The sequence below is a fragment of the Pinus tabuliformis genome, chromosome 3_2, assembly GCF_031772625.1.
Source record: "Pinus tabuliformis cultivar Carrire ecotype Pingquan chromosome 3_2, CPIR1, whole genome shotgun sequence".
NCBI classification, from domain to species: domain Eukaryota; kingdom Viridiplantae; phylum Streptophyta; class Pinopsida; order Pinales; family Pinaceae; genus Pinus; species Pinus tabuliformis.
In genome coordinates, this window is record NC_142302.1 from 165,237,198 (window position 1) to 165,255,630 (window position 18,433).

At 35.8% G+C, this 18,433-nt stretch overlaps 1 protein-coding gene across 1 annotated transcript in view; it reads left to right on the plus strand.

Moving 5' to 3' along the window:
- Nucleotides 1–18,433, plus strand: part of LOC149180318 (uncharacterized) — a 256,522-nt gene that overhangs the window by 44,030 nt on the left and 194,059 nt on the right. The window contains exon 7 of the mRNA XM_089413843.1: nucleotides 3,339–3,486. Coding sequence (XP_089269969.1) covers nucleotides 3,339–3,486 — 148 coding nt within the window. The remainder of the gene's footprint in view (nucleotides 1–3,338; nucleotides 3,487–18,433) is intronic.

Here is an 18,433-nt window from a genome sequence, read left to right on the forward strand (position 1 = left end):
TGTTGCAACAACTGGAATTAATTCTTCTAATTGTTAATTAATTTAGTAGTTTGTTGTTATGGCAACAATAGATCAATCACACTGCAATCTTCACAAATAAAAAAAATTGCGGAAGATAAGCTGGAAATTGAGAAAATACTGGCACACACACAAAATTAACACAGTTATTTTTGGACAAAAGTCCCTGGAAAAACCCAACTTGGATAAACTGGTGCAACAACTAAGGATTTTTGTTATTAAGCAGCAGTGAGAAAAATTATGAGTACAACTAGATGCCCAAACTAACAATCCTCTATAGGAAAACTGGCCACAAAAGTTAACGAGACAATTTTTTTTTTCACTCGGCACTGATCCAGCTTCGAAACTGGCACAAAATAGGCTCCATGAAACCCTTGTGTCAACCTCTACGTCAAATCTACGCAGCCACTTGTATGCTTTCCCTGAAACTGCAACTGATCAAGTCATCTGCCTAATCCAACCTCTAAGAATGACTTACTCGCTCCTTCCGAAAATTCTCCCAGCCTCCAACAATTGAATCAACCCTCTGTCTAGCTAAATCGAACTCTGCCTCTAAAGCTTCTGCACCAGCACTGCGCAGACTCAGTGAGGAAACTCGACCCTCCTGTCGTTGACTCTCTAAATCCGGAAGACTTCCTCCGAACTCACTGTCTCTGCCCCTCTGTCTCTACTTCCTTTCTCTGGTTTGAATTCTTTAGGCAACTGTTGTTGCTCTCTGGAAAATCAAACTACCCAAGGAAATCGATCTCAAGTGTGTGTTCTCCATCTACCCATCGACCTCCTCTTATAATCTCCAGTTGGGACTCCATTGGCCAAGATTAAAACTTAATCAATGGTTGAGATCATATCTGGATTGATTCGTGTGAGTTTCTAGATGATTCACACCTTTCTCAATTAACACTGATTAATTAACTCCTTTTCCTAAGTTTAGACTTAGGAAATATTTAAAATAGGCTAATAATCTAATTGAGATACTTCTAGGTGGAATTTCCAGAAACGATTTCTGGGTTATGGAGAACTCCCATGTTTTAGCCTCTCCACAAAGTTTCGAGACTAGAACACCTCTGATGCTACAAATACTAACATGATGACCCCTCAAATGAGTGAATGGTGTTGCATGTGTGGCTCCAAGGTGGTGTAGAAGGCTTGTCAAAATGCCCAATGCGAATCTTACAATTCCTAAAGTATTTACAACACCCTAGGCAAGGCTCACAACCCAAGGCATAACATATCCCAATGCAAGTACATGGATCTTGAGGTAGGTAAACAACTCTTGAGGTGGAGATGCAGGTGCATTGATCCTAATGTAGGGGCACGTACCCATAGTGATGAATCATGCCTCCATATATATGTCATTAGGTGGTGAAACATCAAATGACATTTTCTAACTTCTCAATAACTCATTAAACCTTTATCATTTCCACTGTTTAGCCATTGTGGAGTCAACATTAACCTCTATTACATGTGACAATTTCTAAGACCAAGAAGTAGTTCCTAGGACATTGAGTTAGGAGTCTGTGATAAGATGGATGGTGTTAGGCAAAGGGGGAACTTCATGAGTTGACCCCTCATAACCACATAAGATGTATAGGTCTATCTCTAGCTTTCAAGTGCTAGGGTTTATGATATTCATCCACATGAGTGCCTTTTAAGGAGTGAGTGCTCAACATTGAGTTACAATTCCTTGAGCCCCTTTTCTTTCCATCCCTTTTTTTTGCCCTTTTCTTTATTTGATATGTCCCTTCCTTTAGATATGCATTGTTAAGCATAGGACTTGGGATAGTGGCCTTAAGGTGGCATGACTCAAGCTTTTTATTTTGGCTTTTTGCTTTTAGTTGCATCAACCTCACGCCTTTTAGCTCTTTTGTTCAAGTTTTCTTGCATGGGACTATTTTGTTTTGGACTTTAATATATGACATATGATAACTCAACCGTGGGTCAGAACATGATGAATGTGCATGGAAGTGATGGGGTAGATTAAATGTAAACTATAGTTAGGTGATATGATATTATGAACATGTTACACATACCTAGTTCTCTACTAGTACAACTTGACTCAACACTTAGCTAAGGGGAAATTATGACCCATCATGGTACAACTAACAAGACAACAAGAGTTTAGAGTGTTATGATCCATTATAAGATTACACGAATGTTCACCATGGTCATCCCCAATATAGGAGACAATATCACTAAATATGAGCAAGAACCAATACATCAAGTGTCATAATGAAAGCATGGCAAATAATGAAACAATGGAGTGCTAGCATCATGAGTACAAATTCATCCATATGCCAAAAACCAATCATGTCATGCTAGAAACCATCATTAAATCATCAAGTCTTGGCATATCCATTGTGCAGCGGAGATCATCATGCAGTAAGCTTTCTAACATATGTACTTTGAATGAGAAAATTGAAGTGCTGACATCAAGAGTGAATTGGAACATCATGCCATTGCAAGAGTAGTACTCATGTTGAAAGTCTTTGTTAATGTGACGAAATTCACATGGTTACCTCTCATACAGTGTGAGGGGTAACAAGGTCAAAATACATGATTAATGATGATGGAGGGTTTAATGAAAGCAAAATAAGGGTGATGTACCCAAAATCTAGCAATTTAAGGCTAAGTACCCTAAACTCATCTAGTTAGATCAATGTCTAGGATAATGAATCTAGCATTTTCTTTCGAAGTTGTAAGTGTTAATATTGTCTTAGAGCGGGTAACACATATAAATCACACGAGGAAAATTCTATATACTAGACTTCTTGTCTTGCCATTTTCTAAGCTCAAAATCATTTGACATCCTTGCACAATGTGATGCTCATTTTGCTTGAGAAGAAGGATTAACTCCTAGGACATTTTCTTCGAGTCCTTGGGTGTAGTGAAAAATACGTAAATGCACTTTATAATACATAACAAGAGATTCACATTCATTTTGATCTGCTTAAACCATGAAAGCCTTCTCTAAGAAGATATTTTTCCAATAATTGAAACTAAATGCCTCATTTCTTAAAATTTCTATCCATGAATATTTGCTTTTTGATTACCTAATATTTTTTTAACAAATGTGTGGTCTTTGGGGTTTGCATATTTTATTCCATTGTAGAACAATGTGACTTTTGTAGAAGCATTGTATTGATTTTTAGTGAATTCTATTGAGTTGATTAAGACGAACAAGAAATCTTTACCATTTTTAATATTTCCATTTAGACAATATGGTTGGGACACATCAGGAGATTAATTTGATGTTTAAAGTATGACTTGAAGTTGTGAAGGTATTAGTTTCGGCTAACTTGATCACAATTGCTTTCTTATAGTTTAAATGGGCTCACTGGGAGGAAAATGCAAGTCGAATTTGAAGCGCATGCTCCAATCGCGATGCACAATGAAGCTCGCAATTTAGTGGAGTATTGTTGCTTTTGCTTTTTGGCACGAGACGGTTCAGATGTACATCAATCTTTAAAGGTGTGTGGCTTATGAATTTCTTTTCTTTTTTACAAATTTGCCAACTTTTGTTTGCACATAGTAGAATAGTCTAGAAATTTCTTATTATGACATGAATGCTAGATCCACTTTGGCCTCCTTAGAAATTAATGTAATGTCACTATTTGGACTATAGAATTGTTTTATGGAATATTGTTATACCATAGTCATTTTTTGAGTTAAGACTATAAGACTTACATGTTTAAGTGTGAGGGAAAACTATTTTTTTGTATTTCTTTCTTTTTGCTAAAATGTAGTTTTTATTGAGAAACTATTGTCACCAAATAGTTATTGAGTGCATACAACGCTACCATATAAGAGCAAAGACTCTTTAGAAACTCCCTTGTTAGAATTTCCTATAGACTTATCAAACATGTCATAATCTCTTTATAGACAAAGAACTCAAGCTTATTTACTAGACAATCAAAAGTTCTTACTTACATATTTGTGGTGCACCTACTACACAGAGAGAATAATGCCATATAGCTAACATACTACTAAGTTCTCTTACAACTTAGACGTGACTAAACATACTTTTTTTGTAACCAAAGGAATCGAAATTTAGACGTGACTAAACATACTTTTTTTGTAACCAAAGGAATCGAAACAACTGGGTTAAGCTCGTACTCGCATGACACGGGGTTGATTCCGATCCCTACCAATATACCTCTGGGGCCTGTTATCGCTCAAACTAGCAGGGGTCCTAGGAGTGGATCCTATAGAGCAACTATTAGGTCAACGACAACGATGGAGTGATAAACCACTGCCACCTCAGCTAAGGCTCCCTGCTCTTTACATACATTCACCGATGGGAGGAGACCTGGTGTAGGAGGAATCACTAGGAAGAATGGATCTATGAGTGGATAGAGAGTGATTCCTAAGGCCTATTAACAAGAGATACTCAATTATATGGCTTTCTTGCTTGGAAAGCAAGGTGGTAGGCTCTCTAGGAAGGCCTAAAAGGATTCTTGAGGCTAGGGTTTGGGAATGTATCTTGAAGAGATGTTTCCTAAGCCTAGAAATCCTTATGAAGACTTGGTCTTCATGTGATCTTTGTGGAATTTGAGTTCTAAAGTTGTGGGAACACACGGGACCAAGTGGACCCAAAATTAGGTCAAGTGGAATTGGTCACTCAAGGAAGGGCTTGACCTAATTGTGGAAGAGAAGAGGATCAATGGACAAATCTTCTTGGAATATAATGCAATTATTTGAATGAGATCACTAGTGAAGGGAAATCTAGGGCAAAAAATGATCCTCGAGCTAGGGCTTGCAATATCTCGAGATCCCACCATCAGAATTTCGTGAAATTTGGAGGGCCTCTAGAGGAAACCATAGCGCAATAGTGGACAAGGGATCAAAGTCTTTTGATGGCTAGAACGCGAGATAAATGATGCCCTAGGTGACCTATTGAGGTTAGGCCTAGAAAGAAAAGGGGAGGTGAGAAAAATATGCTTTTTAAAGTGATCACCTATGGAAGGATTAGTGCCTTGTCCTTTGGGAGAGATGGAGTCAGGAGAATTTATGGTTTGGAAGAGGTTTTACCCAATCAAGGAGGTCATCAAGCAACTTCGCATGGCATTAGGGCATGAGAGCAGCTACTTGAGATCTTTATACTTCAATATGCAATAATTGATGACTTATCAAGATGTATTTTAACAAAATAATCTCGAGAAACATTCACCCATTCACACATGGACCATGCAATGATGCAAGGCTATAAAAGATCAAAATATCCACAACTTCGTACCAGAAAGCAGTGAATTTCAAACTTGTACAACAAAAATCCCAATAACATTCATGTGACAAAGTAAATAACAAGAATTAACATGAAAATATGTTGAAAATGCAACAAGAAAATCCTAATTTAATTTTGCCCTTCAATTAAATTAGGAATAAAATTGTAATTCCACATCACAAGACAACTTGTACGAGTCAACTAAGTTAAATTGTCTTAGTTGGCTCAGTTAGTTCGAGTTGAGGATTTAAATTGAGTCATGTAGAGTGTCTCCTACATTATAGGAGTCCTAGTTGAGTTTATTTTGACTTATAATTAATTAATTTAGTTTAACTGAGTTAAAGCCAGTTAAACTAGTTCCAACTGATGGAGGAACTAGTAGAAGGTTAGACAGTGGGTGCTGCTTCATGTGTTCAACCAGTTAATTGATGATTTACTCATAAATAACTCATGCATGTCAGATCTGAGAGTTACCCAGTTGAGATTGGAGTTCAGGGACAATGTACTATCAGTTGTATAATCATTTGAATTGTACAGGTGGTGTATGCAGTGAGAGGAAGGCCTATGAGGATTGCGCAATTCCAATTGAAGAATTTCCCTAATTAATAGGGGCTAATTCCCAAGGAAACATCGCAAGGAAATAGGGATTGGGGCAAGCCAAAATTTGGTTAAGTATTGGCCTAAGCTTGTCTAGGAAGCAGTGAGACAGACAGAGATAGTGCAGAGATTGCTCGGGCTTGAGCAAAGCATTGTAATCTTCTCATATTTTCCGACTAATGCAATATACAGATAGCAGGGGTTTTTAGCTGTGGCTTTCCCCAAGAAATCACTGTGTAATGTGCTGATTGAATTCTTTATCTTGTATGCTTCATGATTTCATGATCGTTTAATTCTTTTCGCTGATGAGTAGAGTAGATTCAAGTCTATTGGTTTAGTAAATTACAATTAGCAGTTTGAATCTACAGGGAATTTCTACATGGTATTGGAGCAGAAATCACTCTAGAAGAGGAGAATATGAGTTTGTCTTTTGCAGGTGAAATCGAATTTGCAGTGTCATTCTTCAGAGCTAATAGGATGTCATTATATGGATTGAGACTTGAATATGTCCTTGAAGGTAGTTCGAACTGTACTGCTTGCAAGGACATGATGGAGGCAGTGTTAGAAGACAACGGGCTTAAGGAATTCATAGACAAAGATATTCCTAAGCCTCCAACAACTGATGCTTAAGATTTGGCAGAGTGGAGGAAATGTGTTGCAAAGGCGAGAAGGATCATACTAGAAGGAGTTCGAGATCATATTGTCTCGAACCTCCATGGGAAGGAGACTCCATATGCAATGTGGAAGGCCTTGACAAACCTGTTTCAAAACAACAGTGACCACAAGAAGCTGGCACTGAAGGACAAGCTCAGGAAAATAAAGATGGAGAAGGGCGACACAATACCAAAGTACTTGACCATGTTCACCCTGTTTCTCCCGCCACCTACACCTACCTACAAGTCAGTGAGAAAAAGCTTTCAACCCCACAAGGTGTGGTTGGTGGCAGGAAACTAAGAGAAGGGGTTGTCACACTAAATCCCTTCTCTCTTCATTTAAGATATCTCCCAGGTTAGCTATGGGGGGTGGTCCTGTTGTCGCACAGATTGTCACGACAACGCTCAGACCGGGGGCTGTCACCCTGATCCCCGATCTCTCCGTTTAAGCCTGTCTCTCGCGGCTAAGGGGGGTAGACCCTATGAGATGATGAAGACCAACTGTGGACCAGTTGGGTTGGGAGACACGAAGAAACAAGCACTAAATTGATTTCGTTTTAAAAGACCAGTGCCTTATGATTAAACGATTATTTATCAAATGCTGCAAAGATATGAACTCATTAACAATCGTTTTACCATCAAACAACATAGATTAACTTTAACCACATGCGAGATAATCAATAAATGCTTAATGACTTAATGATACTCCAACAATTAAAATTTCGAAAGATAAAGTGCTTCAACCACGTAAAAAAGCTAACTAGAGATCACATTCATGATCATTCAAGCATGCTAAATCACATAAAAATGATAAACATTAATTTCACATCAAAATTTTAGCCTCAGCAGAAAAGATAAAACGTGATAAATCCCTGAGCCAAGACTGAATCTGGCAAAATATTTTCAAATTTTTTTTTTTATTTTATTTTTATTTTTTATTTATTTATTTTTTATTTTTTCAAAGAAAACTAAAGACTAAATGAAACTTTGAATCAAAAATCTAAATAAAAACTAAACTAAAAGAAACATTTTTATTTTATTTTATTTTATTTTTTTATATCAAACAACTAACTAAATCTAAAATCCAAACTCTAAAAAAAACTTTTTATGTCTTTTTATCTTTTATACTTTTTTATGATTTATTTTTTTTTATAAAAAAACATAAAAAAAAATAAAACTTCAAGTTTTCAACTAAACTATAAAATTAAAATCTGGAACTTTTTATGATTTTAAAAGCTTTATAATTTTTATGAATTTTATGATTATATTTTAAAATAAAACTTAAAATTAAAATTCAAACTAAAACTAAAGTAAACAAAAACTAAATCTAAATTTAAAACTAAAGCTTTAAATCTAAAAAAAAAATTAAACAAAATACAAAGCTAAAACCCTAACTAAAGCCTAAAGAAATTTTATGATTTTTTTTTTATTTTTATTAAATCTAACTTTAAGCAAAATTAAATCTAATTTAAGAAATCTAAAGCTAAACAAAAAAAACTTAAAATTTAATAAATTTAAAACTAAAACTAATGAAAATCTAATTCTAAAATAATACGCTAACTTAACCAGCACATAAATTAACCTAAACTTTAACTATACAAAGCTTACATATGATCTAAATAGAGCAAAAATCAAACTATAATCAAAATAAAAAAAAAATAAAAAAAATCAAACCTAAATCTAAACTTACCTTACGCATACAAGCTGATATGAAAAGGAATAGAGAGTCGACTTGCAGGTCTGCGTATGACGGCGGCGGAGATTGCTGAGGCAGAATGGAAAATCGCAGCAGATGAGAAGACAACGTGTGACCGAGGAGGGGAATCGATACTTGTTTATCGTGTTATGCAGGTTACGCGGAATGACTGCGTGCGGCGAGAAGCTGGAGCAAAGGCTGCGGTTTTCTGAACGGGCTTGATGGCAGATAACGCAGGAGGAGATGAGTACGCAGGGGAGGAAGAGCAGATTTCTAGCGTGGAGGCAATGAAATCGTGGGGCAGTAGCAGGTGAATGGCAGCGTGGGATGGTGAAAGGCATTGGACGGCTGAGCAGCGTTGAAAATTCATGCGTAATAACCCCGAAATTTTCAAGCGAAGCACTGAGTAGGACGTGGAACGATTTGGCAGAGTCGGACGAGAGTTAGACGCAGATGGAATCGGTGGCCTTAGGGCTGTTGATTTGCGACAGACTTGGAAATGACTGCACGTGACAGCGTATATCCCAAAAAGAGAAAAAAAATCGATGCAGGGGCCACAATTTCTGCTATTTGTTTGCAGGTGTAACAACGACAAAGATTGAAAATGTTGAGCGATGGATGAAGGACGCAGGAACAACTTCGATTGACAACAAATGAAGAGATGGCAACGTAGAATGTGGTTGCAGTTTAGAGAAATAGAGCACGCGGGAGGGACGAATACGCAGGTATGAAGGAGCTGCTTGCGGACAGAGATAGAAGCTGAGATGGAACAATGCTTTATGACTGCGGATTTGAGCAGCGTGGGGAGAGCACTGTGGGGGAGAGGAATTTGAAAAGCGGCGTAAGGAAAAGGTTGGAATAGCGGAAAAATAGCCCAGAAATTTTCCAGATCTAGTAAAAACTTTAAAATCCACACTCAGACTTTAAAAATCCCGAAAGTTGATGAAACCCCAGACAACAGATGAATCAAAAAACCCTCTTAAAATTCACTAGGGCTCTTGAAATTTTGAATAAGCTACTTCAGATTGTGAAAACCCCACAAAATTTTTAAAATCTGTACCTGCAACCTGTAAAAACAAAAAAAAACCCAGAAGTAAAATGTGCCAAAAGTGAATTGAAAAACCCTAAAAACAGCTAAACGATTTACAGTGTTTACAGATCTAAGGCTCTTTAGTAGGCAGATTTGTCAATAAGCACAATAGTATTATCAGAATTTAATTTTAACGTGAGACACTTCAGAAAACCCTGCATGCATTCATAAAAATTTCAAATGATAAGCTTGGGATCAAGAACTGGCTGGGCTCTTTCAGAAAACACAATCCAGGAGTTGGCTGGTTCAGCCGAGAACTTCCCCTAACGCCCAGCAATCTGAAAAAAGGATTTCCTGCACAACTTAAAATCAACCATTAACATAGAGGGATAAAAACATAGTGAAACCCAGATCAAATGGAGATACCTGCCACTATATTTCAGAATCTAAACTATCATTCAAACCCCAAAGATCAGACAAGATACCTGTGCCTAGATCAATCTTCATCAAGCTAAAATCAATGGCTAAAAATAAAATTATACAGAAACATAAATCATCTTACAGCACTTTCAGAAGAGTAACACCAGCAAGATTTTTAACCCCAAAGTATTCTTTATTGCACAAAAAATGACTACAAGAGAGCTTTCTTTAGCCAGACTCTCAGATCAAATCTGATCTCAAATGACCCCTAGCACCCTATTTAAAGGAAAAATTCCGAACAGCTAGTTGAGTTATCCATGTCAAAATGATCTCGACCGTCGATGAGGATCAAGATATCTCTTAATCTCATCCGTCGAATTTTTAATGCATTAAAAAATTGAAATTCTGCATTTATTTACTCAAAAATATTATTATTTTATTATTTTTAGGTTTTTACTTTATTTTATTGTTTATTATTTATTATTATTATTATTTTTTTAATTTTTCAATTTTTTAATTTATTTTTAAATGGATCTTCGAACTTAGCCTTTGGAAAAATCACCTAGGACCTAGGACTTAGGACTTAGAATTATGAGGGGATTAAAACATTTTCTAACCCTTAAGACACTTTACGTCATGACTTTTACAACTTTACATCTCAAGGGGGAGAACCCATTTGACATAGACCCTCATAAACCACCCAGTTCCGCGACACAACTATAATCTAGCAGATTAACACACTAGGATTTTCCTAAGATTCTAATAACAAAATCCATTCTGGCTTTGGGGTTAGGCTGAAGGAAAACTCTGCCGATCATAGATCGGTGAGACAAAAAACCTTTCGGAACGTAGATTATCACTAGGAAATTAGGTCCTCCTAGGCAATTTACATACATGACTCATATCTGCTAAGGTTATTTACAATTCACACATGCAGACTGGGTTTACAACATAATATGATCAAGTCGACGATGACTGTCGAATGGCACGAACATGTCGATCAAGCGCTATCCCTTTTTGCGAAGAAAAGGGGGTGTACTGCTATGGGTAGTTGACACGTAGTGGTCAACAGGCCCCTAAATGGAAAACTAAGTTAAAGAAATGTGAGGTTTTAGGAGAGGCGTTAAAGTGAAAGTGGATTACTTTTAAGAAATATGAGCAAAATATGATATGAGCAATTAAAATCATTGACATGATAAAACCATAAAACCAGTGCCTCAAGATAAATTGTTCAACAGAACAAAAGATGCATTTGGTCAAAACAAAAATAGAATGCTTCCAACAATGAAAGCAAAGCAATCTTGAAATGGAAACAAAGATGTTAGCACGATAATTGGTACAAGATATAAAATGCTTTCAAAATATAATCAAAGCGTAAATCAAAGCATATAGAGATGTCTTGCAAAAGGAAAAGCAATTAGTGTTCTACTTGCAAAAGGAAAATGTAATAATGTTTGCCAACATAGAATACTCAACAATGACAATTAGAATGGACAATTGCAAGTAAAAACATAAGATGTATTTGCATGAGATGCACTTATACTAGATTTGGATGCAACTAGTCATGGTTATTTTTAATCTAAAATTCCTAATCTAAGTCAGAGGTCCTCCTCTTGAGCTCTTATCAAAGGGTAAAAATTGGGGTGACTGTAAGAAAGAGGGGGCGAGGGCACGAAGGTGTCATTAACGATACTCGTCCCCTGAGTCTTATGAGCCAGCGTGTGCCTTCGTTCCTACAAAGGGACAAGCCACCTTCATAACTGCAGGGTCACACGTTTTTACCTTACTTCATACCAAATGGAAGAACTTTCCAAGAAAGCCTTTTTCCCTATACTTTCTATCAACCAAGCTTATGCTTGGAGGTTAATTTTAGTGAGGATGCAACTATACCAAAATGCTTAATATGGTATGCAAATATGTGTGTTCCAAATAGAGATTTGCAATGCATTCAATATAATAGAAATAGTGCTCAAAGTGAATTGCAAAATGTAAACTCAATTGGAGAAAGAAATTAGCTTGCACATGAATTAAGTAAGATTACTAATGCTTTGCTTCAAGAAAATGGAAATGTGTTCAAAAAGATAACTTGGATACTTGCTCAAGATAATGCAAGACACATAAGCTTCATGAACATATAAGATTGTAAGTTACTCAAAATAATTGCTTTGACAAATGATAAACCAATAACCAACAAACAATGAAGCTTGAAATTTATATGCTAGCAAAATGAGGAAATAACTCAAATAAATGAGCATGTGAACAATGAGCCTATTGTGACGCCAATATGAAGCAAATGGTTAAACTTTGCTACTTGAAATTAGATGCTTTGCATAAAATAAATTGCTTCCAAAAGTAAGATTTAGAGTTTGTACTTGAAAGCTAAATTTGAAATGGCAAAGCATGAAAATAAGTAACAAAAAGTAAATTCAGAAAATTGCCATGTGAAAGTGATGTTGTGTTCATTTTAAGGCATGCAAGATGAAAAACTTATAAAACAAGCTCAAAATCAAACTACCCACATGTTCCTCCTTTTGCCAAAAGGAGAAAATGATGCCTTGGGTGAAAACCCAAGCTCCCATAAGAAAAAGTAAGCTTTTATTAGATGTTACAAGATGAGAAGCTTTGAAGAGGTCTCAAGTAAATCTTCAAGAGGAGTCTTTACAATTAATGGGGCTTCTCAAGCTCTAGATCTTCTTCTTGAAACTCAAATTCAGAAAATGAAGTAAGTATAATGAGAAAGATCTTAAGATTGAAGAAGTTAAGTGTCTCTTGGTACCCCAAGGCTTGGCCTCCAAAGGCAAACGAAATGTTGCACAAAACAAGGAGTCAATCCTTCTCAAAAGCCCACGGCCTTGTCAAATAACGACCCTCCTCTTTATCTATGACCTCCTCAAAAATATCAACTTTGAAAGGGTAGAGAGGTCCAACAAGGAAAAATGCTAGAGTTTGTGTGATCTTTCCTTGATGCTCTTATCACCAACACTCTATCTATGGGCTGCAAGATCAAGAAACAAATTATTGTAGAGAGAATATGAAAACAATTAGATAAAATACAAATAATGTACAAGAAACCAAATCAAATGATGGGAGTGAATCCCATCACTTGGTTTTGTTTAGAAAAGCTCTCAAATGGCTAATATGAATCAATGGAGCATTATGTCAAATATTTATTTTTTTTAAAAATAATTGCTTGTATACAAACTATGCCCAAACAAATCTTTACAAGACACTTTTTGTAAAATAAGCTAAGTGAATCCAAATAACAAATGAGAGTTCTTTTGAATGGTGCTCCAAGAGTGGGTTGGTCTCCCAAAGACTTCCTCTCACGCTTGATCCAACAAAAAATCTTCTACAATACTCAAATCAAACATTAGTCCATATAGATTTAGATAAGTAAACAATGAATTGAAACTTTTAGAAATTTCTTTGAAAATAAACTAGAACTTTCAAACTCTAGAGCTTACTTTCAAATCAAATGCTAATACAAGATAACTATGCATTAGGAAGTTTACAAGAATATATGGAAAATAAAATAATTCGAAGCATAGAAAGATTATACCATTAGTTCACAATGCACCATGCTCCAAAGGAAGAACACCCATGAATGGACCCTCAAAGTCTTTTTATTGATATTCTTGAAAAGTGTACAAGGTAGCAGCGCTTTCGCAAGCGCAAGAGTTAGTAGACAATGATACAATATGAGAGCCCATGGCTCTATTATATAGAGAGTTGGGAGAAAATCTCAGTGTAGAGTGATTAAACAAGTGACATGAGATGACAATCCCAAAGAGAAATTCGAATTTGTTGAATGGAGCTTCAATGCCAAATGTAAAAATCGATTTTTGGCAAGTGGACATCATTTCTTCTTTCCTTATGTGCCAAATTCGAATTTTATGATGGAATGACAAGTGTAGATGGGTGGTAACCCATGTGGGGACAATTTCCCAAAAAAATCTCCACCAAATATTCTCCCAAATCCTCTCAAATGTGCATTAACTTCACAAATTCGAATTTCCAAGTAAACAACTTTCTCATTTAATGCTAGAAATTCGATTTTATTTGAGCACATGTCCTTTCCTTGATTTTGGGAGTCTACATCACCTTGAGAATTCACTTTAATTCCATAATTTTCCACATCATTTCCACAACATTTAACATGTGTGGATATTTATTTTTTTCCATTTATTTAATTTCTTGCTTAATTAATTGCTAGATTTCCCACTACACTTAGGAAAAGTTGGTTTTGAGGGTTCAAAACACATTTTTAACCCCTCAAAGTGTGTCATAGTAGAAATTTGAGGGTGAAAGGTGTAAATTTTATTACTTATACATCGTACAACTTCTCTAGACATCACTTATTACATTACAAATACAATTTTTATTGCAATTTCCGCAGTGTGGAAAATTAAAAAAAATTAAAAAATGACTACCTAGACCTAACCATATTCCACTGAATTTTTTGTGTGATCTAGTATGGTAGTATACATCAATTCTAGACACTAAGATGTGTTAGGGGCTTAACCTTCAAACCGTCACCCCGAATTTGGGGTTAAAAGTAAGTGAAAAAACATAGAAAATTATCTGCCTTTAAAAAAGAAGGGATAATTAACCAGATAAAAAACACTCCAAGGTGTACTCGTTCGCTGATCAAGTCCCAACATCCTAAGCTTGTTACAAACGCAAAACTTATCATTGCTAGTATCACTTATTACAATTTCCCGTAGGATATGAAATCTGGGTATAAGAAAGATGATGGGAAATAGAAGTAGAGTTTAAAAACTCTGTTGATTGATGATATCTGATGGTACAAGTGTCCTTTAGATCATCCTTTGGCATGGAGTCTTCGTAGAATCATAAAGTGCCATTGCAGTGGTCAACATTTGGCTCCATATGGGGATGCATGCTAGATGTGAAATGATAGTGTACAAGAAGCTGGAATTTGCATCCACCGACAAAAGACATATATCAGCAGTATCCATTCAAAAATATCGTCAAGTACATAAATGAAGCAATGGAAATTTATTCTAAAAGCATAAATGACAATTTATTCATGAAATAAAATGACGAGGGATAAGGTTAGAAATATGATACAAAAAATATGCCACATGGCATTAGATGTCCTCAATGAAGTTCGTACTGAGAACCTGCTTACTTTCATGTAGATCCATGGGTTGCTTTTCTCATGTGCCCTGTCCAATTTTGAATATCTTAGGACTTTGATCTGTCCCAACACTGTGTTGTACATGGTCATCAGATTACCAAATTGTTTATGCTTTTTTCTTTTCTTCTTAATAGATTATGATGTTGATGTTGATGTGATCAAAGTAGACCTTTCTACCCGATCTTGAAGATGCTCAGATGGAAAATTTGAAGTATCCAAGACTTCTATGACCTGACTTTTTCCATTCTGCATCTGCTTTGACATGGGTGATGGATCAATCTCATAAGTATAAACTTGATTCCCCTCAGTTCCTTTCTATCCAAGTCTCCATCAATTAGCCATTTTTCAATGGAGTAAATGACCTACTCATAATGAGATGAAGATTGCTTTAGTGGACCAAGAGCCTTATGATTTGTTTCTTTGTTCTCTTCCCATTCGTCATTTGACCTAAGTTGGAAGTTTTGTACCTGTAATCTTACCATTTTATCTGACTTGTTCTGAAAAGTGACCTGATTAGCCTTCATAACACTTACTTCCTTGGCATGATTCGCTTCCATGGTGTTGATTAATTGCACTTGTTTTTCGTCCATGGCGAGCAACTTGTTTTGGATAGAGGTCATCTGATTAGAATGATTTACTTCCATGGCCTTTATTGCTTGTGCATGATTTACCTCCATGGTCTTAATCAATTGAGCTTGGTTGAGTTGCATATCCTTAATTATTTGAGCCAACTCCTCGATGAGATCCTTATCACTCTCATCAGCTTTCACTTTAATCTTTCTTTCATCTCCATACTTTTCTTCAAAGGCATCAATGATTGATTCTAGAGAATCAAAATTGTTAGTGGATAATTCTATGAACCAATCCATAGCATCACCATCTAATGAAAAGATGAAAAGATGAAAAGTCTATTTTAATGTCGTCATGGATAATATCATGGCACCATTTGCTCACACAAAGGTGGAAATTCCTAAGGTGAGTTTCAGTACCGATTGCATTGTCACCTAGAAAACTACGCAACTCTTTAATAGCCTCAATGGCTTCATCTGGAATAAAATTCGAATAGCCTAGAATGTTAGTAAAATCACAAGGGGCGAACAAATCATTCATGATGTCATGCTCACTTGACCTTGGAAGAGCAAATGGATACCGGAGAGAGGCTCCTGTCTAGGATTAGCAAGAAGTCTACAAGAAACAAGCTTCAAGTAGAAATCCTTGCAGAAAATGAAATAAGTGGAGTCGCCACTTGAACTAGAATCTAACTCTAAAATCCAATATGCAAAAACCAAAGGTTAGTCGTATTTCCCAGGTACAAGAAGACTTGTCTTAGACAACGATGCCAAAGATGTTGCTTCGGCCGCCTACATCTACCTACAAGTCAGTGAGAAAAAGCCTTCAACTCCACAAGGTGTGGTTGGTGGCAGGGAACTAAGAGAAGGGGATGTCACACTAAATCCCTTCTCTATTCGTTTAAGCTATTTCCTAGGTTAGCTATGGGGGGTGGTCCCTAAATGGAAAACTAAGTTAAAGAAATGTGAGGTTCTAGGAGAGGTGTTAAAGTAAAAGTGAATGACTTTTAAGAATTATGAGCAAAATATGATATGAACAATAAAAGTCATTAACATGATAAAACCATAAAACCAGTTCCTTAAGATAAATTGCTCAACAAAAATGAAAGATACATTTGTTCAAAGCAAAAGTAGAATGCTTCCAACAATGAAAGCAAAACAATCCTGAAATGGAAACAAAGATGTTAACACGATAATTGATACAAGATATAAAATGCTTTCGAAATATAGTCAAAGCCTGAATCAAAACATATAGAGATATCTTGCAAAAGGAAAAACAATTAGTGTTCTATTTGCAAAAGGAAAATGCAATAATGTTTGCCAACATAGAATACTCAACAATGACAAGTAGAATGGACAATTGCAAGTAAGACCATAAGATGTATTAGCATGAGATGCACTTATACTAGATTTGGATGCAATTAGTCTTGGTTATTTTTAATCTAAAATGCCTAATCTAATGAGAAGTCCTCCTCATGAACTCTTACCAAAGGGTAAAAATTGGGGTGACTATAAGAAAGAGGAGGCAAGAGCGTAGAGGCATCATTAACGATGCCGTCCCCTGAGTCTTACGAGCCAATGTGTGCCTTCGTTCCTACAAGGGGGCAAGCCTCCTTCATAACTGCAGGGTCACACGCTTTTATCTTACTTTGTACCAAATGGAAGAAATTTCCAAATTTTTTTTCCTCTATACTTTCTATCAACCAAGCTTATTCTTGGAGGTTAATTTTAGCAAGGATGCAACTATACCAAAATGCCTAATATGGTATGCAAATAAGTTTTCCAAATAGAGATTTGCAATGCATTCAATATAATAGAAATAGTGCTCAAAGTGAAATGCAAAATGTAAACTCAATTGGAAAAGGAAATTAGCTTGCACATGAATTAAGTAAGATCATTAAATGCTTTGCTTCAATAAAATGGAAATGTGCTAAAAAAAGAAAACTTGGATAGTTGCTCAAGATAATGCAAGATGCATAAGCTTCATGAACATATAAGATTGTAAGTTACTCAAAATAATTGCTTTGACAAACGATAAACCAATAACCAACTAAAACAATGAAGCTTGAAATTTATGTGCTTGTAAAATGAACAAATAACTCAAATAAATGAGCATGTAAACAATGAGCCTATTGTGAGGCCAACATGAAGCAAATGGTTAAACTTTGCTACTTGAAATTAGATGCTTTGCATAAAATAAATTGTTTCCAAAAGTAAGATTTATAATTTGTACTTGAAAGCTAAACTTGAAATGGAAAAGCATGAAAATAAGTAACAAAAAGAAAATTCAGAAAATTAGCTTGTGAAGGTGATGTTGTGTTAATTTAAGACATGCAACATGAAAAGCTTATAAAACAAGCTCAAAATCAAACCACCCACATGTTCCTCTTTTTTCCAAAAGGAGAAAATGATGCCTTGGGTGAAAACCCAAGCTCCCACAAGAAAAACCAAGCTTTTACTAGATGTTACAAGATGAGAAACCTTGAAGAGGTCTCAAGTAAATATTCAAGATGAGTCTTTACAATTAATGGGGCTTCTTAAGCTCTAGATCTCCTTCTTGAAACTCAAATTTAGAAAATGAAAGTATAATGAAAAAACTCTCAAGATTGAAGAAGTTAAGTGTCTCTTGGTGCCCCAAGGCTTGGCCTCTCAAGGTGAATGAAATGTTGCACAAAACAAGGAGTCAATCCTCCTCAAAAGCCCATGACCTTATCAAATAGCAATCCTCCTCTTTATCCACATCCTCCTCAAAAATATCAACTTTGAAAGGGTAGAATGGTTCTACAAGGAAAAGTGTTTTGTGTGATCCTTCCTTGATGCTCTTATCACCAACACTCTACCTATTGGTTGCAAATTCAAGAAACAAATTATTGTAGAGAAAATATGAAAACAATTAGATAAAATACAAAAAATGTACAAGAAACCAAATCAAGTGATGGGAGTGAACCCCATCACTTGGTTTAGTTTAGAAAAACTCTCAAATAACTAATATGAATCAATGAAACATTATGTCATTTTTTTTTTAAATAATTGTTTGTATACAAGTTATGTCCAAACGAATCTCTGCG